At 45.1% G+C, this 26,776-nt stretch overlaps 1 protein-coding gene across 3 annotated transcripts; it reads left to right on the top strand.

Moving 5' to 3' along the window:
- The first annotated feature begins 5,742 nt into the window (after positions 1-5,742).
- Positions 5,743-13,951, top strand: LOC105814531 (chromosome unknown open reading frame, human C15orf57). Of its 3 annotated transcripts, none has more exons than XM_012649538.1 (4): positions 5,743-5,790; positions 7,383-7,638; positions 10,381-10,537; positions 12,983-13,951. In XM_012649538.1, the coding sequence occupies exons 2-4, from the start codon at positions 7,395-7,397 to the stop codon at positions 13,137-13,139; spliced, it is 558 nt and encodes a 185-aa protein (XP_012504992.1). In that variant the 5' UTR covers positions 5,743-5,790; positions 7,383-7,394; the 3' UTR covers positions 13,140-13,951. The 3 variants fall into 3 exon arrangements, with proteins under 3 accessions (XP_012504992.1, XP_012504991.1, XP_012504993.1); XM_012649537.1 differs by having other exon boundaries at positions 5,751-5,795; XM_012649539.1 differs by having other exon boundaries at positions 5,761-5,799.
- Positions 13,952-26,776: the final 12,825 nt, after the last annotated feature.

Raw genomic sequence — 26,776 nt, 5'->3', positions numbered from 1 at the left:
TCGCTCCGGGGTCGCGATCTGAGGACGTCACTGGGCACCAGCCAATCAGTGAGGCCCAGTCCCCAGGCTGGGAGTCTGCAATGAATGAGTGAGTGAGTGCACGAGTGAGTGAGTGACTGGAGTTGAGTTAGATGAGTTGCGTGAGTGGAGAGTTGAGAGGCTGTGATGTTGGCTCAGCAAAAGTGACCTTACGCAAACGTCCTTCTACGAGGGAGAAGCAATGTTACTTCATAAAAGAAATCTTTGGGATTGCCTGTGTAAAAGCCGTGGCAGGAGTTGATCGTGTAGATTCTGTATAGATATCCTCAGTCTCATGGGTCTGAAGAAACGTTTTGAAAGGAGCTTGATTTAAAACAAAACAAAAACCCCAAACAATTGGAATAAAGGTTACTAAACACTATGAATAAAGCCAGGCGCGGTGGCTCACGCCTGTAATCCTAGCACTCTGGGAGGCCGAGGCCGAGGTGGATCGCTCAAAGTCAGGAGTTCGAGACCAGCCTGAGCAAGAGCGAGACCCCCGTCTCTACTAAAAAATAGAAAAAAATGATCTGGACAACTAAAAATATATAGAAAAAATTAGCCGGGCGTGGTGGTGCATGCCTGTAGTCCCAGCTACTCGGGAGGCTGAGGCAGAAGGATTGCTTGAGCCCAGGAGTTTGAGGTTGCTGTGAGCTAGGCCGACGCCACGGCACTCACTCTAGCCCGGCAACAGAGTGAGACTGTGTCTCAAAAAAAAATAAAAACACTGTGAATATACGAAAAACCACTGTATTGTATATTTTAAAACGGTGAATATTATAGTATGTGACTTGTATCTAAATAAAGCTGTTGTATATGTGTTTAACACATACACACACAGCCCAGAAACAATGTTTTCACCCCTCTCCTTAATCCCTCCTTAATCCTAACAGCATGAGAGGGTTTAGACTTCTCTCATTTGCCTCCCATACGCTCCCATCCTGAAATTAAAACTGCAAATGGATCAGATGACGGTACTTGCCAAGATTCTTAAATGCAAGATACTAAAACCAACTCTGGTTAGCTTCATCAGAGAGGGAATTATGGAAAGGATATCAGTGCCTCATAGAATTCACAAGAGATCTCAATAACAGACTCAGACGAGGGGCCAAATTAAGGGAAGCCAGGGCCTTTGAGAACTAGACACCTGATGCCAGGGAAGAAACCCAGTTGGAATGCTGTAGCTATCAGACACTATGTTGTGCCCAAGGACTCTCTGTCCCGCAGCCCTGCTACCCCTTGGAAATCCCTAAATCTCCCTATGTCTCTATGTCCCTCTCTCAAGGTTCAGAGTCCTGCAGGGGAGGCTTTCATCAGCCAAGCCTGGGTCACTGGTTTGAGCCCTCATTTCCAGGGTGCCTGTAGATAGAAGAATCTAACCTTCTTAAGTTTCCAGAGTGGGATTCCCCCAAATAGGTAGATATTTGGATGCTAGGCTGCCAAAAAAGGGACAAATGTCCAGTCCAATTCAGGAGACTGAGCATTAGCCTTCACTGGGCCTTTGTAATATAAAATGCCACTGTTGATTTAGGGCATTCTTATCACATGCATTAGCACTCTGGAGAGGAGAAAGGGAAACTTTTTTTAGCTAAATTCCTTCTTCAAGTCATCAGTCTCACCAAACTAATTGAGGGACTTCAGCTGACACTCTTATTCCAGAGCAGTCACAGCTACAGAACTCAATATGCTGAAAAGCCTGATTCACGACTCCCTTCTCAAAATGAGAGTTAGAATTTTCCACTGATTGTGGGGTGCATTAGAACCAAACCGCTTCAAAGGAGAGACACCATCTCTCGAGTGAGTCACCTTATTAAGGTATTCACAATGAGAGTAGCACCTTATCCAAAAGAAAAGTATGTATTCTTAGCTAGCGTCTCTGCTTCATAGGATTGGAGTGGGAGAATTAAATGAGTTAATTCGAGTAAAACACTTAGAATAGTGCCTGGCAAAACTACGGAGATAGAAAACATATTAAAATCTTGTTCCCTTACTGTAGGCAACCGTAAAAAATAAATCTTGTTCCCCTCCCCTTCTGACCTGCTGAATGAGAATCAGCATTTTAACGTGATCCCCAGGTGATCGGTCTGCCTATTAAAGTTTGAGAATCACTGGCATAGACCACGTAGAGTAGACATTTGTCATACTCTATGGACATCCAGCATTTTCTGAACACTCTTCTTTCAAGTAGGGAATTTCTCACATTACATTACTGCCTCCAAGAGGTGAAAGCCCTCCCAGCTTCTCTTGCAGCTTGGGCATAGGCATTTGACCTGGACTCCATCTCTTTAGGCACAGGCTTTGGTTCATACAGCAGTGGAAGAAGGCAGAGTGTGAAATCCATGTCTGACAAGGTAGCATTGGAGGCATCTGATTTGGGAGGCTAATGGTAGGGGAGGTTCTTGCATCCAGTGCCCAGTCAATGATGCCAGCTGTAGTGGCAGTGACAGTGGGGTGTTCCCTGAGCAGTCCCTCAGTGAGATTTAGACACTCTTTCTGGCTGTATAGACCTAAAACTTGACTCTCTGCCCACGTTGAGATTCTGTGAACTACTAAATATTCTTCAATCCTGTGCTGTACAGTAGGGTCACCATTAGCCACATGTAGCTATTTAAGTTTAAATTAATTAAAATAAATTAAGCCACGTTTCAAGTGCTTAATAGCCACATGAAGCTAGTGGGCTACCTTATTGGACAGGGCAGACACAGGACATTTCAGTCATCACAGAAAGTTCTGTTGGATAGTGCTGCTTTAATTAATTTTGTTTACTAGTTAAACTGGTTAGAATTAGTTCTGTTGTTTGAACTAAGAAATCCAACTAATTTACTACGATAAGGACTTAAGTCTTTATTTTAAGAACAACAGGAAATCAATCATCACAGAATTTTTGGGTGGGTGTGTTTGGGGTGGGGGTGAGAGAGAGAGAGAGAGAGAGAGAGGATCTGATTTCTATTCCAAAGGGATCACCCTGGTTGCAACACAGAGAAAGGACTGGAGAGGGAATCACAGGTTTATCTCTAGTTCGGTGTGGTCCTTGACCATGAGGGTTCTAGCTCAAATATTCACACACCAATTTTTGAACATATGCCAGACTTGGTTCTGGAGATAGGGAGGTAAGAAAAACATGGTTCCTGATCTAAATGAAGGCTTAGGCTGGTTGAGGAGACATTAAAAAACATATTAGTGGCTGGGCGCAGTGGCTCACGCCTGTAATCCTAGCTCTCTGGGAGGCCGAGGCGGGTGGATTGTTTGAGCTCAGGAGTTCAAAACCAGCCTGAGCAAGAGCAAGACCCCGTCTCTACTAAAATTAGAAAGAAATTAATTGGACAACTAAAAATATATAGAAAAAATTAGCCGGGCATGGTGGCGCATGCCTGTAGTCCCAGCTACTCGGGAGGCTGAGGCAGAAGGATCACTTGAGCCCAGGAGTTTGAGGTTGCTATGAGCTAGGCTGACGCCACGGCACTCTAGCCCGGGTAACACAGTGAGACTCTGTCTCAAAAAAAAAACAAAAAACATATTAGTGCTAATCAGACTGCAGTGAAGAGAGAGCTCAAGGTAGAGGGCTGCTGACTGGCCTCACATGGTTTCCCAGTGTGAGCAGTCCTTGGGGAGGCAGCTTATGGTTTCACTTTGGCTTCTGGTTTCAGCCTTCCAAGTCCAGGATCTGGTTTGGGTTTGTACAGTACACACATTAATCAGACTCAGAAAACATGGATGAATTGGTAGGGTGCCAATTTGTTCATTTATAACTTTAAGCTTAAATTATAAAATGTAATTTTCCCATGACTGGGCTATTTGTGACCACTGTAAAAGGAACCGTGATCTTGGTATCAAGATTCCTGAGAGGCCAAATTTGAAATCAAGAGTTTGTTTGGTGAGCATGAAATCAGAGAAAAGAGCCGAAGTGAGTCATGAGACCATGGAGTACCTTGATGAAGCGTTCATAAACGTAGGACAGTGCCCCTTTCTGTGAATCAGATACCACCAGATTCACGTCTCTCTCCCTATGATAAGCACTGTCAAAATCTTGCCTATTGTTTGCTCCTTGGTCTTCTAATATTCTTATTTTCCACTTCCTTCTGTTCGCATATTCTAAGAATGATTATACATATGAGCAACAGTGGCTCACGCCTGTAATCCTAGCACTTTGGGAGACCAAGATGGGAGGATCACTTGAGCCCAGGAGTTCAAGACCAGCCTGGGCAATATGGCAAGACCCTGTCTCTATAAAAAATAGAAAAATTAGCTGGGCATGGTGGTGCACTCCTGCAGTTCCAGCCACTTGGGAGGCTGAGGCAGCAGAATCACTTGAGCCCAGGAGTTGGAGGCTGCGATGAGCTATGACGACACCACTGCACTCTAGCCAGGGTGACAGAGCTAGACCCTGTCTCAAGAAAAGAAAAAAAACATGTGAGCAACAGAGTACCTTGTGATATTTTCACATGGTGGTACCATAGCCACATTGATTGGATTTGGACATGTCTAGAAACTATGACTATATCCTCAGCCCACGTTACTTCTACTGATGGTTAGCTGATGTCTTTCATCATGTTTCTTGAGAAAGAGTAGCAGGCCTTGAAGTTGGGGATGTGAACGGGTTGTTTCTCAATGAACATGCTGATATCCCCTGAAGGATATCAAAGGTTATTTCCTTAAAACAAAACAAAATAAAAAACAAAAATGTTTCTGACATGGACTTGGCATGACCACTCTCTCCTTTATGTTCTCAGGCCACACTTCCATCATATCCTTTATAACTGTGGTCCCCAACCCAGGCAGCAGGAGGTGAGCAGTGTGCAGAGCCAGCGAAGCTTCCTCTGTATTTACAGCCACTCCCCATCACTTGCATCACCGCCTGAGCTCCACCTCCTGTTAGCTCAACTGCAGCATTAGATTCTGCATTATGGTGAGTTGTATAATTATTTCACTACATATTACAATGTAATACTAATAAAGTGAACAACAAATGTAATGTACTTGAATCATCCCAAAACCATACCCCTGCCATCCTTACCTCCCCCACCATGGAAAAACTGTCTTCCTTGGAACTGGTCCCTGGTGCCAAAAAGGTTGGGGACCGCTGCTTTATAACTCTCTGCTGTTATTTGTAAACTTGTCTGCCTCCATGGTGAACGCCCTCCTACTCTGAGCTGTAAGAATCGCTGGGACCCATGCCAAACCATGTGTTTTGAATTCACGCTGAACATAATGCCTAGAATACAGCAGGAGTTTAGTGTCCATTGACTGAATAAAGGTAAGCTTCATAACTCGGTGAATGGAACATGGGTCTCCTGTGAGTGTAAGGAAAGAGGCCACCAAAGTGCCCTAACTTGGGTAGGGAAGGGGTGGAATTTTTGGAAACAAACACTGGCAGAGAGGATTGTCAAGGAGGTGGACTTGCTCTGGGAACCAAGGAAAGTCACAGGTCTTGGAAACAGGGCTTTTGGATCCAAGCAAAGGGAGAGTGAGTGGGCGGAGGGCCGGAACCCGGGATCTACAAAGCACCAAACTGGGAGGGACAGGAGAGGGCCCAGGACACGTGACTCCACGGTTTCCCGGCAACCACAGACCCGCCCACTGCTTCCCGGCAACGCACTCCTCACTTCCTCACTCCGCGAGCTCCACTAGACCAATCGATGCACAGAACATCCCCCAGTCAGGCGGTAATTGGTGGATTCCTGGGTTCCGTCTCTCGGAAACTCAAGCACCCACTTCTTCCTGGCTGCCAGCTACACAGCTGAGCCGAGCGTTTGGAGGCTGCTCGGCAGACTGGTATGGTAGGTGAGAAGGAGTCGGGGTGCCCAGGGTTTTGTATTCCCTTCTCTGCCTCGACCTCGGAATATCAGAGAGGTCTGGGACCTGATTCATCCCTCCCAGCCAGTCCTTGAGACCGTAAAGACTGAGGCCAGGGGTCTGGACACCATGGTTTTCTGTGCAGTTCTGGACGCCCTGGGGGTGGGGGGACGCGAGGCTCCGGTGGGAGCAAAGTTTTGGTTTGGGTTTCATTCTAGCCCCTGACATCTACTCGCCTAGGGCGCTGTCCCTTTTACTTCCGGGCCTTTGCACTGGTGGGTTCTGTCGCATGGAATTATTCAGACCTTGCCTCAGGCAGCCTTCCTGATCTCTGAGGCCCCTCTTGAAAGAAGATGTCCAACCTATACTATAAGCCTAGTTAGTTATGAAAGCCTCCAGGCTCTTCGTGTAGCCCTTCCCACCTGTCCCTGCTGGGGCTGCTTTCAGTATGTTTTCCAAACAGGCAGAATGATATTGGGTAAAAACGTGAATTCTGGTGCAGCAGAGATCTGGTTTCCAATTAAGGATTCACCCTATATCAGTAAAGTGCCCTTGAGTAAACTACCCTTCTGATCCTCAATTTCTTCATATGTAGAATGGTTAAAATACCTATCTTTAAATGTTTCTGATTATTAAAATAAGAACATGAGGCACATAGCTCAGCTTCTACATAACAATGAGCACATGCCCCTTGCATTATGACAGTGTTCTCTGACAAACACTTTTACTATCTTCTGTATATGGAACTGTGAAAGACCTTTAGTCTATGTTCTATTTTTTTTTAATTAAAAAAATTTTTTTAAAATATGGAATGCTTCACAAATGTGCATGTCATCCTTGCTCAGGGGCCATGCTAATCTCTGCATCATTCCAATTTTAGTACGTGTGCTGCCAAAGCGAGCGCTAGTCTATGTTCTGTTGAAGACAGAGTTTAATTGGTTGAGGATAGAGCTGTTGCATTTTGGAGATCTTCAGAGAGAAGTGCAGGCTGGTTTGTCTACACTGGGAATGTCTAGAAATTCTTTTGTGTGTGTGTGTAGCAAAATATACATAGCTAAAATTGACCATTTTAACCATTTTTGTGTGTATAGTTCAGTGGCATTCACATTGTTGTGCAGCCATAGCCACCATCCATCTCCAGAAATTTTTCATCTTTCCAAACTTTAACTCTATACCCATTAAACAATAACTCCCCATTTCCCTTTCCCCCAGCTCCTGGCAACCACCATTCTATTTTCTGTATCTATGAATCTGACCACTCTAGGTACCTCATATAAGTGGAATCATGCAATATTTGTCCTTCTGTGTCTGGATTGTAGGAATTCCATTTTTAAAGACAAACTGTATTATAAAAACAACTTGAGTGCAGAGCCTGAAGAGGAACCCAGTTGCCCTTCTGTCATCTTTTTTCTGTAACATGAATCTGATACAAGACATTTTTCAGTTTTGTTAAAAGAAACTTCTTAAAAGCCTAATACCTTTCTTCAGTGGGTAAATAAATATCTGGGTACTGCATACTTTTACTGTATCTTTAAAGCCAGTCCTTACTCACTTGGGCTTCTGTTTTCTAGCTCTGATTCCAAATGAAAATGTTGGAGGGTGTTGACTCTACAGCTACAAGATCTGGCCGGGATCTCTGGGCTGAAATCTGTTCCTGTTTGCCAAATCCTGACCAAGAAGATGGTGCCAGCAATGCCTTCTCAGACTCCTTTGTGGATTCTTACCCTGAAAGTGAAGGCCAGAGAGGGGCAGCAGACTTTGCTGTCGAGCTGGCTGTAAAGCCTTGGGCTCCCTTGCAGGATTCAGAAATGTATTTAGCATCTCTAGGTAAGTTAGATGGCTTTTTTTGTTTGTTTTAATCGGAAGCTGGTGGTTTTAGGGAAGCATGTTGAAGTTCTGTTACATCAAACCTGATTTCCTATTCTTCCCCTCGCCCCTCACCACATGTGTCTACCAGATATAATTCTAAGGGGTGTTTCAGGTTTGTTTTTAGGAAACAATCCCTCTTTCCTGGAACATCCCTCAAAACAGTTTTTGTCACCTCTTGCCTCTGGCCATTTCATCTAAATTCTGTTTTATTTCTTAGCTTTCTGTAGAATCATCTTGTCTACTGTTGCTTGCCCATATATTCACATAACCTTAAACCATCCTGCAAGAAAAGGTCATGGCCCTGGAGCTACATGGGAATTTCTGATGCTAGAGTTTAAAAAATGGTATATTAAATAGATTGATTGACGGGAATGGGAGGATGTTGACATAAGATTCATTTTGTCTCTTGTTAGCCATTTTGTTTATTTATTTAGACACAGGATCTCGCTCTGTTGCCCAAGCTGGAGTACGGTGGTGCAATCATAGCTTACTGCAGCTTTGAACTCCTGGGTACAAGTGATTCTCCCACCTCAGCCTCCTGAGTAGCTGGGACTACAGGTGTGTGCCACCACACCTGGCTAATTTTTAAATTTTTTGTAGAGATGGGGTCTCATTATATTACTCAGGCTGGTCTCAAACTCTTGGCCTCAAGCGATCCTCCCAAAGTGTTGGGATTACAGGCTACCGCATCTGGCTGCCATATTATTTTTTTACTATTTCCTGAGCACATTTTCAGGGTCTTGTCCTGTGGCCATAGTGTACGTATCAACAGAGACTGCAAACATAGGAAAGAGATTCAGATTGTACCACACTAGAGGACAAAGAAATATCCAGTGATTGCCAGTCTTTAGAATTGCGGTATCCTTTTATTGTGGAACAACTATGAGACCCATCTTCGTGTCCCAAAACCAAACCTGGGAATAATTATTTGAGGAAGAAAAGGCAATTCAGGAAGAGGAAGCTTTTGAGAAAGGACAGAAAAAAGAGTCAGAAGAGCGCTTACATGATTGCTAAGAAATGTCTTGGGAAAACAGAAGAAATTTTGTTAATGATGTACTAGAGGGAAAAGATATGAGAAAAACACAAGTAGAATGATGGAAAGATAAGGGAGTACTGTGAAATTTTTCAGGAGGCCACCAAAGATAGGATAGTAATGTTTGCAGCCATGGCCAAAGGAGTTGAAAATTCTGCATGTGGTAGCCAGAGCATCTCCTTAACAATGATAAGCAGAAGAAGCAACAGTCTAAGAAAGCTGAAGAACCAGAGCCTTTGGTTTGTTGGTGCTATGTGACCAGGGGTTATAAGAAACTTTCATGGAGATGGTGATGTGGAAAAATTAGTTTAGAAGATAATTAAAATTTCGTTCTCTGAGGAAATAAGAGCCATTTCTGTTGCTTATGGCAAGGACTGGGAGCCAATGGCAGGCAGGTTTAGAATATCTGTTAGCGCTTGTTTCTGCCTGCACTATAGAGACCATACCTGATCAGGAACTCAGCACCTTCAGAGAGGGAAAGACCTTTTCCAGCTCAAAAGAGTACCTTCAACCTTGACAACCAAGGCCAGACAATATGAAGATTGTTTTTATTGCCAAATAAACCTATATTAAAGAGAATTCATTGGTAACAGCAATGATTAAAAACTTAGCCAGTTAAATGTGTGATATGTATAACCTATTTACATCTTCGAGGAGAAAGCAAAATCCCACAAATATTTATCAACTGTAGATTTTTTACATGGGTGAGCTTTTGGTGGTAACTTACAGGAACAAAAGGTATTTTAATAAATGGATGTTAGCTGATGTGACTTTTTAAGAAATGGAAACAGGATTGCAAATTATAGTTTCTATTGGTTCTGAGCTTAATGTTCACCCCCTCCCCAAAAGTCATCATTTACCCGTGTATTTTTAGTTGAAGACAAGACTACATTAAGGCAAAAGGTAAATGGTGATGTCCTTTCTTATATTCTTCAAAAGAGGAAATCTCTTCAGCAATTATACTTAAAATCTAAAGAAGAGTAATTAAACGTCTATTATCAAGAAGCCATATGGACCACTCTCAAGGGATTACAAGATGTTTGTTTTTATTAGTCTCTAACATCCAGGCCACAAGTTTTGCAACTTTAAAAGATATTAGAAGATTGTTTTTCTTTGATCAAGAATTTAATCACACGTAGAGATCTTAAAGGTCTCTTAGTATTGAGTTCTCATCAAGTCAATTTTAGTGTCTTATGAACCATTGGATCTCTCATCATTTTCTCTAATTCTTTCTCGTGAGGTTTAGAAACTACTTCATGTCACTGTAACAAAAAGAAAAACTATTTACTCCTCAGATTATTTCCAAGAAGTTGAAAAAAGGCCATAGTATACACATGTCAAGCCAAGGAAAACAAGCATTTCTTAGAGAGATACCTGCTGGGCTTATGTGATTTCAAAGAAAACATGCCATTGATTATTTATGAGAACCTATGACTTTTCCCTTTTCTGGGGCTAAACATTTATTTAATACAATGCAGGGTGAGGACATTGTGAAGGAAAAAGAAGAATGTTCAGTCTTTTATCTGTACTTAAAGAATGACCTCTTCTGCAGGGAGTATCGATGCACTCTTCAGTGAGAGAATTTTTAAGTTGGCATTTTGCATTTTAGATTTAGTTAAAATTTTGTGTCATACTTTTCTTGTTAAGCTTCACTTCTCTCTCTGTAGAGAGGAAACTGAGAAGAATCAAAGGTTTAAATCAGGAAGTCACTTCGAAGGACATGCTTCGAACCCTGGCCCAAGCCAAGAAGGAATGCTGGGATCGGTTCCTCCAGGAGAAGTTAGCATCAGAGTTCTTTGTGGATGGACTTGATTCCGATGAGAGGTAATTGATTCCCAGTGCAGTTCCAGGTGACTGTCTATTTCACTGAGAGCATTTCCCTTTCTCTGAAGAATTCAGAGATAGTGACATCTGAGTCCTGATACTAGTTGACATTAGCATCAGCAATTCTGAGCTGAAATCAACCTTTATAATGTTGCTCTATTTGCTCTTAGGCCAGCAGTAGATTTTTGAGGATGAGGGGTTTTTTTTTGAGACTGAGTCTTGCTCTGTTACTCAGGCTAGAGTGCAGTGGCGTGATCATAGCTACTGCAGCCTCAAACTCCTGAGCTCAAGTGATCTCCCTGCTTCAGCCTCCAAGTAGCTGGGACTACAGGTGCATGCCACCATACCGGCTAATTTTTTTTTACTTTTGTAGAGACGGAATCTCACTATGTTACCCCAGGCTGGTCTCAAACTCCTGGCCTCAAGCGATCCTCCCACCTTGGCCTCCCAAAGTGCTAGGATTACAGGCATGAGCCATACTCCCAGCTTGATTTTTGTTTGTTTGCCAAAAGGCAAACACCCCAGCTAGATCTTGGTCACAGATTGAATAGAGTTGAGGATAAACCATTGTCTTCATTTTTAAGTATGCAGTGCACTTGAGAAAGTAGTAATCAGTGAACAACTATGTCTTCTTACCTCTGAAATTCCATTGCATTACAGAGTTTCTGTCATATTTTAGCTACTCATTAAGATATGTACACTAAATGAAAGAATTTATTAAGTATCTGCTATGTGGTAGCACTGTACTGGGTGTCTTAGGAGGGAGGAAGTTTTATTTATTTAATTTTATTATTATTTTTTGGGCCGGGGGGACAGAGTCTCACTCTGTTGGCTGGGCTAGAGTGCCGTGGTGTTAGCCTAGTTCACAGCATCCTCAAACTTCTGGGTTCAAGCGATCCTCCTGCCTCAGCCTCCTGAGTAGCTGGGACTACAGGCACATGCCACCATGCCTGGCTAAGTTTTTCTATTTTTAGTAGAGACGGGGTCTCACTCTGTTGCCCAGGCTGGTCTCGAACTCCTGTTCTCAAGCGATCCTCCTGCCTCGGCCTCCCAAAGTGCTGGGAATACAGGTGTGAGCCACCGTGCCTAGCCCGTGATTTGGTATTTACATATATTGTCTTTCCCCTTGAATATTTCCCTCCTCTCCAGTTCTGAGAAAAAAAGACAAAATTTTCTCTTGTGTAATTCTCAAGTAGGAATTTTTCTCTGTCTGAAATCAGATCAGCATGTTTCTGGGTATTATCAATACATAAAATAATGTGGTTTTCCCATATCTATAGAAATAATTTGAACAATTCTATGAAAAGTGTTGTAGATGAAGATTAAATGCCATGTCACCTGATTCTCCTGCCCTGTGGGCACCAGGACCAATCAGGTGCTCCCACTGCCTTCTGACGTTTGAGTTTTTCTCCTCAGCCCGCATCTGTGGGAACACTTCTTATCATTGTTCAGAACAAGCACCAGGAAACAGTAGTTATGTGTTTGTTTTCAAACTTCACAGTTTATGTTTTAAACAGAGGCCATCTTGCAGTGGATTTGTGTGGCATGTGAGAGCCAGGCAGGTGATCCTCCTTGGGATATGCTTTTGGAAGGGAGTGATGGGCTGAGAAATCCCACTGTCCAAAATAGAATTCCTCCATACATTGATATATGTCTAAAATTTGGTGTTACGGCTTTATTTCTTGGATCAAGACCTTGTGCTATTGAAGGACATAGAATGGGGTTTACATTATCTCTAGTCATGTATATTTTACTGTGAATGTCTAATAGCTTTAGGGTGGAAGATCCTGAGTACTTAAGGAAGGTGCGTCGGGGGGACCATGAGCTTGATAATCACACCTACCCCATCCCTATAGATCCAAACAAAAAGAGAGCCCTCTGGCATAGTGGTCATTCTCTTGTGGGGAACATTTGCCCAGATATTGTCATCTTAGGGACTTGCTATAGGATGAAACAAACCCACAAAAAACAAAAAAAATCACACTTAGTGCAAGTAAGTGCTGTAACTATATTGAGCCCCATACTGCCTCAGGGATAAGAGGCATAAGATGCTAACCTTTCTGCCACACTAATAATTTGGTATTTATTTGAGTGTCTCCTCCCTGTAATAATTTCTCTCCTCTCCAGTTTTGAGGGAAAAAAGATAGGACTGAGGCATAAACTCTTCAGCTATTCTTATCAAGCCTTCAGAGGCTCTGCACTTGAAGGGAGCCTGGTACTGCTTATAGCCAGAGTGCCCACTAGGGGGTAAATTGTGCCTCGGAGCTGCCAGGATGCACAGCTGTCAGAGGAGTATCCTTGTCCTCCCCGTGTTAGCAGCAAAAAACAATTGTAGGAAGAAATTGGTGGTGGGCGGGAATGCAGTATTTGAGTAACTGAGATAATCATTAAGTAATTAATCAGGGAGGTCTGATACAGCCGCCCTTTTCTTCTGCTCTTTCGTAGCACCTTGGAACATTTCAAGAGGTGGCTGCAGCCAGATAAAGTAGCCATCAGCACAGAGGAGGTCCAGTATCTGATTCCTCCAGAGTCACAGGTTGAGAAGCTGGCAGCCGGGGAAGAGCCAGCAGCCAGGGAGGAGCCACCGGCAGCAGAACAATAAATACACGCACTTGGAGCAGCTGTCTCGGGTCCAGAGGGAACAGTGGAGAACTCGGCGGCGGCAGCAAGGAGAAATCTAGGGAGGGAAAAAGCCCAAACTTCCACTCCACCAAGAAAACAGCTGGAAGCCCCTGAGGACTTACTTGGGGCTGGGATGTGTAACTGTCTTGGATGAAGTGACTGACCCAGCCGTGTGCTGGATCAGAATACTGCTTTCCTCTGTGTCTCACAGCTTCACTGAAGTCTGTTGCTGCAGGTTAGAAGTCTGCTAAGGATCTAGTGAAGGACCAAGTATGAAAGTACTTGGAGAAACTGAGACCCTTGGTGTGTAATGTATAAGTTAAGTAAGCCATATTTTTCCTTGCCTCTTCTGGATATTCATGCCTGTGTCCCCACCAGGTCAGGGGGGAGTGGGGCCAAGGAGAATGAAGTCTGCCTCCTTGAATCCAAACCCCATGTGGGGCTTCTCTAACAAATCCGTAGTAAATACAGGGACTCTACGGAAAGGGGCTTGGCTTCTCCTTTCTCTCATTTGTTCCTTGTGGAGAAAATGGGTGAAAGAAGTATGAAAATGTGGGTGTTTATGTATGTGTATGTATATTTTTATTTCATGCATGGCTTCTCCCCCAACTTCCTCCTGCATTCAAAAAGGGCCAGGTTCCAAATTAGACTTGTAAATACAGTGTTAGTGTTTGGCACTACTCCTGAATAGTTCCAAACTTGTTCCTTGTGGCAGCTTTCCTGGCTGAGTCTGAGCTCCACGCCTTGTTTGTTGCATTATTGTTCAGTGTGTGTTGTCATATAAAACTTCTCATCAGAAGAGCTGTGTGTGTGGTGCTGTTGACCCAATTCTTCCTCCCAGACGATGCTCTCAGGCAGTGGGGAGGTAGGGACAAATGCACTCCAACACATGGGAGCTGGTAGCCGTCACCAGCCGTCACCTATTTCTAACACGTGCCCTTTGACAGGCCAAACCTTGGTGTTCTGAGGGTAGGATTCTGAGGCCATGTCTCCATGGAACTTCTTCCTGGGTAATAGTTTCCAAATCCCTAATGATGAACAGGGTGGCTATAAAAATCTTCAGAGAACATTTGTTCATTTCTAAATCAAGTGTTTGCCCTGCCCACAAGGGTAGGAACCAAGTAGGTGATTCCGTATACTTCCATATACTTAATGTTATGAATTTTTTTTTTTTTTTTTTTGAGACGGAGTCCTGCCGTGTCACCCTGGGTAGAGTGCAGTGGTTTTCAGATATACTTTCGTCTTTTTTCTTTGACTAATGGTTTAGCTTTAGACCCACTGCTTTTTATTAGTAGGATACCTTTGACATAGACATAAAGAGTGGCCCCTAGCACTTTGAGAAAGCCAGAGCACTGATGATCATCTGGCCCTGGACCAAGCTTGTGAGCCGCCCTCTCTGCCTGGGCTTCGGATGCCATCTGATGGCTTTCAGCTGGATGGATAAACTAAAAAAAAAAAAAAAAGAAACGAAGATTTTTCTTGTCCCTGCATGATAAACAAAAAATTATTCTTCCCCAGTAACAAGAATTTAAGGGGAAAAAGCAATGAGGTCTCAAAACTCTCACAGAGAGCAGCTGGTCACAGGACGGTAAGAGAATGTTTCTGTACCAGAAAATAATGTTCTGTCATTCAAGCAAGATCCTACCTTCCCTTTTCCCTACCTCCCATTTTCTGCTTCCAAAACAAAAATTGTAGTATGAGAGGGTAGAGAGTTGATATAGAGGAACCAAAAAGGAGTTGTAGGACGGAAAGTTTTCGAGCCTCGTATGAAAACATGGACGAGGTGTGAGAGGAAGGCCCCAGATCTTTAGCCACTTTCTTGGTGAACTCTGCAATAGGGATAGGTCTCCCCAGAAGGGAACCCAATGAATTGTAACTATGGTTTCTTACTTGGTATAGAGATGACAACTTAAGCAATGGCTCTAAAAAAGGTGAAAATTTACCAAAACCAAATTTGATATTAGTTCCCAAAGCTAACTAATATAGATTTATCTTAGGTTATTGAAGTGGCAGTAAATTTGAAACTGAGAGTCTTGGGTGCTATCTTTGTCTTGTGGCTTACTGAGTAGTCATAAATAAGTCAAGTGACCTCTTTGTGTTCCAGTTCCCTTTTAGTAATTGGACTAACCATAGGAAAAACATTACTGGCCCCAAGTGCCTATCTGTTTCCTTTGACCCTGAAAACTCCAAGGAACTCCAGTTAGGACTTCCTCAGAGCAGTACAGTTTATGATTTGGGAGAGCCTTACTTATCACCCCTAACTTTCTTTCTCCCTCGTCCTTAATGAAACCAAAAGTTAGAGCAAAATGGAGCAATATTTAGTGCTAAGCCTTAGAGCAAGGGTAAGGTAATCACCAACAGGGCAAAACAGTAATGACTTGGTATACCCAGAGAAGACTGGGCTGGAGCCAGGGAGATAAGCAGAGTGACTGCTACTGTTCTTTCCTGGCACATGCACTGATCACCCAGCGCTTGGCGAGGTCAGTGCTGGAATGGCATGGGCTTGCGTCCAGTACCTGCTCCAGAAATAGGCTGTGGATGTAGGCACAGCAAGTAAACATCCCACCAGCTGTTGCTGAGGTGCATCCCTCCCAGGCAGACCTGCCCACCAGGGCCAATGCTGGAAGAGGGAAGAGGTCCTAGAGCCACTCCCTGGCCCTGCCTTGGCGTGAATCCCCTGAGGCTGAGAACAGCCCAAGTCACATTAAACAGCCAATATTTTTTTGAAAATTCTAAACTATCCCAACAAGCTTTGGCCCTACTTTAGTCATAAGACTTAAAATAGGACACTGCCAGGCTGGGTGCAGTGGCTCACGCCTGTAATCCTAGCACGCTGGGAGGCTGAGGTGGGAGGATCGCTCAAGGTCAGGAGTTCAAGACCAGCCTGAGCAAGAGTGAGACGCCGTCTCTACTAAAAATAGAAAGAAATTAGCTGGACAACTAAAAAAATACATATATAGAAAAAATTAGCCGGGCATGGTGGCACACACCTGTATCCCAGCTGCTCTGGAGACTGAGGCAGGAGGATTGCTTGAGCCCGGGAGTTCGAGGTTGCAGTGAGCTACAATGACACCACTGCACTCTACCCAGGGAGTCTCAAATAACAACAACAACAAGAAACAAGACAAGACACTGCCATAGCAATCTTAGGTTTGTGGGAGGGCTGTTTACTTGAGCCCAGGAATGGGTTATTTAAGGCACAGATTCATTGATCGAATCAATATTCCTTGAGCTCCTCAACACAGTGCCATGCTCCAGGCATTATGCATGGTGTCGAATAAAGCCAAACCATGGTTCCCACACAGAATGATAGAGGGGCAGATAGGGCCTACCTGATTAATGCTGTGGGAAGTGTAAGCATAGGGTGCTTTAAGAGGACATGGGAAGGAGATATGAAAGCCCTAGGCCAGACGACGTGGAGGCAGGAGAGAGGCAGCGATAGGGAAGATGAGTCCAGAAAAACAAGTAGGAGCAAGAGGAAATTGAGGAATAAGAGCATGGGGCCAAGAAGAGTCCTGGAAGAGGAAGACAGCATGTACAAAGGCTTAAAGGCGAAGGAAAATTCGGAAGGTGGAAAGTAGTTCAACGTAGCTAGAACACAAAGAGCAAAGGACGAAGAGACAAAGGTGAGGGTGGAAATGAATAAACAAGACCAGATGTGAAGGGCTTTATAAACCATGTTAAGGAGTTTGGAATTTATTATGGGGAAACAGGGTGATTTTAAGAGGTGTATAAGAAGATCAGATTTGCATCTAGAAAAATGGTTATGGCTGCCATGGGGTTGACATGATTAAATTGATTGGGGGCAGACAAATTATTATTATTTTTTTTTTTGAGACAGATTCTCACTGTGTTGCCCAGGCTAGAGTGCCGTGGCGTCATCCTCGCTCACAGCAACCTCAGACTCCTGGGCTCAAGCGATCCTTCTGCCTCAGCCTCCCGAGTAGCTGGGACTACAGGCATGCGCCACCATGCCCGGCTAATTTTTTCTATATATTTTTAGTTGTCCAATTAATTTCTTTCTATTTTTTTAGTAGAGACGGGGTCTCACTCTCGCTCAGGCTGGTTTCGAACTCCTGAGGTCAAACAATCTGCCTGCCTCGGCCTCCCAGAGAGCTAGGATTACAGGCGTGAGCCAGCGCGCCCAGCCAGACAAATTATTCATACTTGGCAATGATATATCCACATGAAGTGATGCAATTAGAGGGCTCATGGTCTTTCTTTGTTTTTCTTTTCTACCTTGTGTTTTTGTTGGTCATTTTTTCACTGTTGCAGAACAAATAGAACCATGTATGGCAGATTGTGTTTTCCAAAGATTATATCACATCCCACATGTTTATGTTATAGCATGATACAGACACTCCTCCACTGAGATGCTGGGTCAATATTCTCTCTTTTGAACCCGAACAGACCTATGTAACTGCCTTGCTAATAGAATACAGAACAAATAATGTGACTTCTAAGCCTAGGCCATTCCACCTGGGGTCTTTCTCTCTCTCTCTCAACATGTTCTCGGCTGTTCTGAGCTAACGTGTAAGAAGTGAGCCACAGAAAGAGAGAGAGTGAGGTGCCCAGGGAGGGAGTCCGAGCTTTTTGAGTCTTCCCACCCCAGGCCTCAGACGTATGAATGATTCAAATGATAACAGGCCCCAGCCTTCAAGCCATCCCAGCTGACACCAAATGGAACAGAGACAAGCTGTCCCTGCAAAGCACTGCAGATTCATGAACAGAATAAATGCCATGGTTTAAGCCACTAAGTTTTGGGTTGATTTGTTAATCAGCAGTGAATGACCAATACACCATGATCTAGATCACAGATTTTATGTTGATAGTTTTAAGTATTTTATTTTGGAGTCCTCTCCAGTTTGTGATGCTTTCAGAATTTTAATACTTCTGCTGGTTACAGTTGGAGGGGACCAGCTGTGAAGTGGTTGCAGTTGTCTAAGAAAGAGATGATAATAACTTGAGGACTTTTTCCACTTCGGATGGAGAATGATGCAAGAAAATGTTGCTTCTACTATAACACTGTGAAAAAGCCAGATAATCTACAAAATCATAACTTTTCTGGAGCCCTTCAGAAAGCTGAGATCATGAGACAACCAAGTAAAGCCCCTCTAAGGAGAGATAGCAACACATGAACTGTTTCAACTTTGGCAAAGATGTGACTATCATTACAAGTGGGTCGAAGAAACCAAGAAAAATATTAACAAAATGTTAACACATTAACTGCCATGTGAGCTGTAGTTAACTCGCCCCTTAGTTTTAAGCCTGGGGCCTTGTGAAGCAAAACCTGGGCAAAACCCTGCAGTTGGTTTGTGAAAATCTTACTTGATGTTCTTATTGTTACAATTAATATTGACAAATTAATCCTAAAAACATGGATTAAATAAATTGAAGTCAAGAAATTTCCTTTTTCATTAGATTAGAAAGGATCATTTTATTTTCAAACTTTTTTTCTATTTTCATAATAAAACACTGTGGCCCCCAAAGAAAAAAATTTTTTTCTAGTATGGCAATCAATGTGTTAAAGAGTATATGTAGGCTAGCACGTCAGTTTAGAGTAGCTGGATACTATTCCAGACACAGGAGAGTTTGCGCTCACAGGCAACCGTTTCTCCACAGGCCTCTGCTAGGGTTCATGAGAAAAAGTGGCAGCAGGGCGGGAGATGGAGGGAGCTTTCCTCCTTGGTGATGCAGACATGCGGGAGTTGATTAGGAGGCTATTGGTGGAAAGCAGAAAGCCTCGACTGCTTCCACATTCGTCTCCTTTAAGCAAAAGCCTTAAGCCACTGGGGGAGAGGCAATAAACTCTTGCTTTGGGGGAGCAAAACTCATCTGCTTCTGGTGAGGGATAAAACCTTTTTGCCCTTGAACACAGGCAAAGATTCATTGCTTCTGGGAGAATAGAAGCAAAAATGCTCTACCCCAGGGACAAGCAGGAAACTACCTTGGGCTGAAGATTCAAGCAAAGGTCTGCTCTGTTGGGGGAGAGGGCAAGAAACTCTGGCTCACCCCAGATGAACCACAGCTATAAGGCAGAATTTGGCTACCATGGGGAGAAGGGACAGAAACACTGAGAAAGGCCCACTCCTGGAGCTCAGGAGTAGGACCTGATTAAGACTGAAGTTGAGGCTGGGCGTGGTGGCTCATGCCCACAATCCTAGCACTTTGGCAGGCTGAGGTGGAAGGATTGTTTGAGGCCATGAGTTCAAGATTAGCCTAGACAGGCCGGGCGCCGTGGCTCACGCCTGTAATCCTAGCTCTCTGGGAGGTTGAGGCGGGCGGATCGTTTGAGCTCAGGAGTTCGAGACCAGCCTGAGCAAGAGCGAGACCCCGTCTCTACCAAAAATAGAAAGAAATTAATTGGACAGCTAAAAATATATATAGAAAAAATTAGCCGGGCATGGTGGCACATGCCTGTAGTCCCAGCTACTCGGGAGGCTGAGGCAGGAGGATCACTTGAGCCCAGGAGTTTGAGGTTGTTGTGAGCTAGGATGACGCCACGGCACTCTAGCCCGGGCAACACAGTGAGACTCTGTCTCAAAAAAAAAACAAAAAACCAAGATTAGCCTAGACAACATAGTGAGACCCTCCCCCACATCATCCCCCAATCTCTATAAAAAATTTAAAAATTGGCCAGGTGTGGTAGGGTGCACCTATAGTCTTAGCTACTACTTTGGAAAGCTGAACCGAGAGGATTACTTGAGCCTAAGACTTTGAGGTTGCAGTGAGCTAATGATTGCTCCACTGTACTCCAGCCCGGGCAACAGAGTGAGACTTTGTCTCTAAAAAAATAAAAAACAAACAAAAATGCTATTAGAAATGAATTGTTTCAACGCGCTTTTCAGTAGCTAGGCACAGCTGAAGAAAGAACCAGTGAACTTGAAGATAGATCAATAAAAATCATAACTGAAACACAAAGAGAAAATGGGAGGGGATAAACGGCAAAACCAAGCTTCCAAGAGCTGTGGGACAGTAACAGTCTCGGTATGTGTAATTTTAGTCTCAGAAAGTGAAGAGAGAGAAAATGGGGCAGAAGAAATTTTGAAGAGATGGTGGTTATGTGAATGAAGTATGGCAATGAGGCTAGAGAGAAGTGGATATGAGGAGCATTTGCGAGAAGAACCGCTGGGATTTGGTAATGGGGTGGAAGGAAGCATGGCACCCGAGTGTCTGCTGTCTGCTGTCTTGGGAGCTGCAGGAGTTCACACAAGGTAATAGTGTGTGGTTAGCTAGCAGGCGCCAGGTTTGAGGGCCAGGTCTACCTCCCTCCTGAGCCTGTGCTCTGTTGCTATACCACACTGCCTCCTACAGGCCAAGTGGAGCAGCAGTGGGTCCCTGCTCCTTGATTCCCCAGCCTTCAGCCCCAGGCTTTCCTAAATTCTCAATGTACTGCCCCCTTGCGTCAAGGGGGGTGGGGAACCTGAGGCCTTAGGGCCACATGTGGCCACCTGGATTCTTGAGTGTGGCTTTTTGACTGAATCCAAATTTTACTGAACAAATCCTTTTAAAGGGATTAATTCTGTGAAGTTTGGATTCGGTGGAGGGGCAGTGCCTGGGGATCTGGAGGTCCACATGTGACCCCAAGGGCACAGGTTCCTTCTGCCCACCTCCCCTGTCCCAAGTGCTACATGTCACAGATTGCTCTGAAGTAAAGGCTTTGTCTTCCCAAACAAACTGACTCTCTTCTGCCTTCATGCTCATGTAATTCCCACCCCCCCTTTTTTAGGCCAGTTAAATTTAGCAGTGAGGGGAAAGCCTACAGCACCTGGTATTCCAAATTGGTCTCCTATCCAAGTACTAACTAGTCCCGACTCTACTTAGCTTCTGCAATAAGGTGCATTCAGGGTGGTGTGGCCATAGACCCTAATTCACTTTTAAAATTGGTTCTAAGGCCTGGCGCCGTGGCTGATGCCTATAATCCTAGCACTCTTGAGGCCAGGAGTTCAAGAGCAGCCTGAGCAAGAACGAGACCTCCTCTCTACTAAAAAGAGTGAAATTCTGTCTCAAAAGAAAAAAAAAAGCTTCTAAAACAGATAAAATACACAGGGAGGGAGGAAGCAAAAGTGGGGGTGGGTGAGAGGGGTTGTGTATGTGTGCATGCATGTGTGGGCAAGAAGGGAGATGAGCATTTTAAAGAACAGATAATCTCTAGTACCAATTTTGATTTTTCAGTTTTATATCCTTTTTGGATGAGATTATCAACTATTAGCTCAGCAGAATGCCACGGTGCAATGTGGTCTTTGACATGGTGCCTGATCAAGGGAGACAGGATGGAGAGTGTAGGTTGGATAAAAGTCGATTAGACTCAGTTCTTTGAACAATCATCTCAAAGGTAAATTCATTTATTGATGAACTTGACATGCTGCTGATTTTTTCTTTCTTTTTTTTCACTCTGTCCAGCTCAATATTTTTATCAATGATTTGGATGAGTGCATAGAAGGCATCTTTATCAAAAATGAAGGGATTGGTAATTGATTGAATAACAGAATCCCAATTCTAAAGATTTTTTTTTTTACAGACAGGGTCTCGCTCTTGCTCAGGCTGGTCTCGAACTCCTGACCTCAAGCAATTCCCCTGCCTTGGCCTTCCAGAGTGCTAGGATTACAGGCATGAGCCACCGCACCAGCCCCCCAAGTTTAAAAATTTTTTAGAGTGGAGCGATGGGACAAAGTATGAAACCTAATATGGATAAACGTGAACTCAGTCATGTAGGATCAAAAATGAACTACACAAATAGAGGACAAAGAAGAATTATGTAATAATTAATTTGTTCTAGTGACAGAAGTCAGACTCATTCTAGCCTAAGCCATAAAGGGACACTGATTGAGAAGGGCAGAAACAGAGCTGGCTTCGGCCGGGTGCGGTGGCTCACTCCTATAATCCCAGCACTCTGGGAGGCCGAGGCAGGCGGATCCTTTGAGCTCGGGAGTTCCAGACCAGCGTGAGCAAGAGCGAGACCCCATCTCTACTAAAAATAGAAAGAAATTAATCGGACAACTAAAAATATACAGAAAAAATTAGCCGGGCATGGTGGCGCATGTCTGTAGTCCCAGCTACTCGGGAGGCTGAAGCAGGAGGATGGCTTGAGCCCAGGAGTTTGAGGTTGCTGTGAGCTAGGACGACGCCACGGCACTCTAGCCTGGGCAACAGAGTGAGACTCTGTCTCAAAAAAAAAAGAAAAGAAAAGAAAGAAAAGAAACGGAGCTGGCCTCAAGTTCAGTTGGACACAAGGACTCCAACAGTATTTTCAGCTTTGTCTTCCTTCCACTCTTGACTCTTCTCTTTGTGTTGGTATAGCATAGAGAGCTCTGGGCTTACATCATCCCCGTTGAGTAATGCTAGAGGAAAGATAGCACTTTCCAACTTCATATCACAAATCCCAGGGAAGGACTGATTGGTCTGGCCTGGGTCACATGATCACCACTGGACAATGATCAAGGTAAGACCCATGGCTTAGGGTTACATGATGCTGTGGTTAACAATCCCACCAGAACCATGTGAGAATGGGAAGTGGAGGAGGGTTGCTGTTACCTGAAGAAAGGGAAAAGAGATGCTGAGAACCCAAAACAACAGATATTCAGTGTCTTAACAGTTCAACTGAGTCAGTGGTGTCATGTAGCTGCTAAAAAAAGCTATAATTCTAGAAATCTATGGTGGAAATGTACTTGGGACCATAGCAGTGTAAAAATACGTTCTGCCCTGGTAATGCCACCCTGAAAGCATCATCTGGGCACCACATTGTAAGAGGAACATTGACAAACCACAATACTCCCTGGAGGAGGGGTTCAGGGGGAGGAGGCTCAGAAGATGGAGTCATTTAAAGAAAGAAGCATTAAGCTTGTTTTGCCTGGAAAAAAGAAGGTGTAATAGAGACCTGATTGGCTTGCAAATATTTGGAGGAGTCTTGGGTAGAAATCCAAGACACGAAAGTACAAAGGAGAAACTAGGACCAGTGAGGGGAAGTTTCAGAGAGACCAATTGCCATTCAGTGTTAAGAACTTTCTAATAAATGTTCAATAGTGAATAGGGTGGCCTCATAAAAAGCAGTTAGGTCCCTGTCACTAGAGGTGTTTAAGCAGGTGTCAGGAGGTTATACAGGGGATTACTGCATTGGATAGAAAGTTGTATAAGGTCACCCCTAAGGTTCCTTCTAGTTATGAAAGTCTGTGGTTGTCCACTGGAGACCTCTGGGGTCTGGCTGCTAGTCAGTCAGCCCTGGTCTCTCCAGTGTTTGGAAGGGAGAGCTGGTGAGTTCTTTCTGTTCCCTAGCTGATAATGACTCCTTCCCACAAACACCTGATCACCTACCACCCAGCAGTCAGATGCGGAGCCCTCTAACACCTATCTTAGCCTCGCCCTGTGGGACAGACTCTTGGGCTGGGAAGATCACCAAAAGGAAGCCCTTACACTGTTTTATTTTTCTTGTTTCTTTTATTTTCTTGTTTATTTTTTTATTTTTTATTCCAGCATATTATGGGGGTACAGATGTTTAGGTTATGTATGTTGCCCTTGCCCCCCCGCCAAGTCCATATTTTTCTTGTTTTTTAACGCATGCCATGCGACAAGGGCTTGGATGTAGGCAATTTGTTTTAGGGGGTGAGCAGGAATGAGGGAGCAAGGAGAATGAGACCGTTCTCTGTGTTGGGCAGGTCCACTGTGGGTAGTGAGCGCTCACCCCGCTCCGGGATCACTCTGAAGAGCCATAAAGAGTTTCCCTCTGAGTGATGGGAAATCAAGGGGAATATAATTCCACTGATGCCGTCCATCATTGGTGGAGGTTTGCTCTTTGGAAGCATTAAGCCCCTGCCACTTCTAGGCTGCCCTACAGGGGCTGAAAAAACCTCAGGCAGAAAAGGAGAGAGGTGGGGAAGCTGTGTGTGTGCACAAGAACTGTCCACTGCAGCTGCAAGTGGTCACAGAGGTGGGCTGCAGGATGTGGAGCGGCATAGCCACAACATCTGGCACAGTCCCTTTTCCACCAGGTTCAGGGTGCATCTTCCAGGGCAGTACCGGACCTTTGATTTTCACATCCCAGCCTCTGTGGCCCAGTGTAAGGAGTGGTTCTCCCAGATCGCTAGTTCGGCCTAATGTCTGAATGTCCACCCACAGCTCTCTTGGGCTCAGGTCTCCCTTCTGGGCCCAGGTCCCTCACCAGGCTCTCCGGGCTGAGGGCATCTGGGTATTGGGCACTCCAGGCTGGCACCTGTTCAACTTAACACCAACATACGACCTTGGAATATGGTGACGTTAGGGACACTGATGGCATTGTCTCTTCTACACTATGGTCACAGTCAGGACGGGTAAAAGGTCGGATGGGCCCCAGAGTTTCCTGTGCTGATGGCCAAATTATTTTCTAAGAAGAACGACCAAGAATTCAAAGACCCTGAGAAACCTCACTCAGGGCCCGGGAGACACTGGGAAGATGGGCAATAATGGCGCTGATGTTGGAGGCAGGGCTCCTAGCCAGGCCCTGAAGACCAGTGCAACCGGCCCATCGCTCCTGTTGCATCTCCTCCGGCTTGCCTCGGCAGAACTCTGAACTCCTCTCTCTCTTCCTCCCTCCCCTCTCCCACCCGCTTACCCCCTCACTCATGTCTGGTTCTCACTGTCCAGCCTGTCTCTTCCCTAGTTACCTCCAGGCACTTCATTATCTCTGCTGCTCACACTCATTACTCCCTAAATTTTGCCTCTTTTTTTTTTTGTTTTTAACCATCCCTGCTCCGGGTTCTGATGCCCATTTCACCTCCTGGGACAGGTGAAGCTGAGAGTATATATTTATGATGAGTTTGGGGTGAAATGGGATCAAGGGCCTCCCTGGAGCAGGCAGGGGTGTGTGTGCGTGTGAGCTTAGGGCAAGGCCCCCCTTAGGGTGGCAAATGCTGTCCAGCCAGAGGAAGAGTCTGGGCAGCAAATCAACTCAGCGCCCGCCAGAGACCTCAGCGAGATTGAGGTGAAGAGAAACTCACTGCACAAGAGACGTCCTGGGATGGGAGCAGGCCGTGGAGAGCTGACTTCTCTCACATCTCTCTGCCTCCCTGGGGCTCTCTGTTACTCTCGCCTGGGGTTCTCAGGACCTCCCTTTGTTTCTTTCTTCTTCCCACCCCAGCCTCTGCTTTGCTTTATTCATCCCTCAGGCCCCACCTCACTTTCTCGCATTTTCCTGTTCCCGGCACCTCAGTATGCTTGTTGCTGTTTGGCTCTGCCAGTGTGTGTGCCTCCGACTGTGATTTTCTGTGTGTCTGTCCATCTGTCTGTATTCCCAGAGGCCCTATAACTCCAGAACCCCTGGCAGGAGTGGCTTTTCTGAGAATGGAGCCTGGGACAGCCACCCAGTGTGCTGAGTAGGGGTGGCTAAAGACAGTTCCAGCCAAGCAGTCGTCATGGCAACAGCCAGGGCGGGCCAGGCAGGGGATGTGCGGAACCACGTGGGCCTGACCTTTCTGTGGGTGTCAGGTTTGAGCGGGAGCTGGGGAAAAACAGCAACAACTGCTTCCCTCCGGCCCAGCCCGCAGGGCTTGTGGGCGGGGCTGAAAGCAGCGAGGGAGAAACTGAGAACTGGGACAGTTAGCCAGAGAGTGAAGAGGACAGATGGGGTGAGCCACAGCCACCTAGAGAGACCACGGGAAAGAGGACAGGAGCACAGGCCTGCACACACTTGCACACACCCCCAGGGTTGTCACCCAGCAGGTCCCGTTGCAAACTGACCTGTGGAGAGCACCAGACATCAGTCCTGGAGGCTCAGCTCGTGCTTCCCCAGCCTGCCGCTCCGATGAGTGGTTATTAAAGGTTAGCTCCCCACACTCGGGAGCGCCCCCAGACTCTTTTAGATCAAATGTCACTTTTTCCGTATTGCGAAAGCCTTTATTCCTCTGAGGAAAATATGCTAAAATAAAAAGAAGCAAATGATTCTTTTAAAAATAGAAATATTATAAATGCAAAAGTCCAAAAGAAGACACTCAAAATGAAAGGCATTCCAGTCCTCCTCTGTTTCCCCCAGCTCTGAAGATTCCTCCACAGTTGCAGCTCACGCCTGCCAGGTCATGGGACAGAGATGGGCCCAGGCCCCAGAGGTCCCTTCTCTGGCAAGGGCCCAGGAAGGGAAGCCAAACCAGTGTTGCCCGAGTATGATGGGGTCTTGGTCCCATAAACACCCTCCGCATACACGCCAGTGAAGGGGACTCATTTCTCTCCACTCCTTCTCTTTCTTCTACTGGTACATATATATAGGCAACAGGAAGATGTGCCCACAGGTGCCCCGTGACCTCTTGAGGGAGGGGCGAGGGGTGCAGGGCAGCCTCAGCTTAGCTCCGTGGTGAACACAGCTCACCTGTGAATCCATTTCCAGACTTTCAAATCATGGCCCTGCAAGAGACCTCAGTCTTTCTGAGGCACACTGCTATAGAAAATGAGACCGCAGACTCAATGAAAAACAAGGTCTCTGTTTATTGGAAATCTACATTCAGGAAAGACAGGAAGGGGGCGCTCACTAGTCAAGAGGTGGGTGACCTGACACACCAGCCTCACAGGTTTTCTGCTACATGAAGCACAATCCAAAATCCCCTTAGAGAATCACCTTCATGCCACTCGGACAGGGGAAGGGGACACTGGCAGGAG

The sequence above is a fragment of the Propithecus coquereli genome, unplaced genomic scaffold (genome assembly GCF_000956105.1).
Source record: "Propithecus coquereli isolate 6110/MARCELLA unplaced genomic scaffold, Pcoq_1.0 Scaffold3, whole genome shotgun sequence".
Classification (NCBI taxonomy): Eukaryota; Metazoa; Chordata; class Mammalia; order Primates; family Indriidae; genus Propithecus; species Propithecus coquereli.
This window is presented reverse-complemented; position numbering and strand designations above follow the sequence as displayed.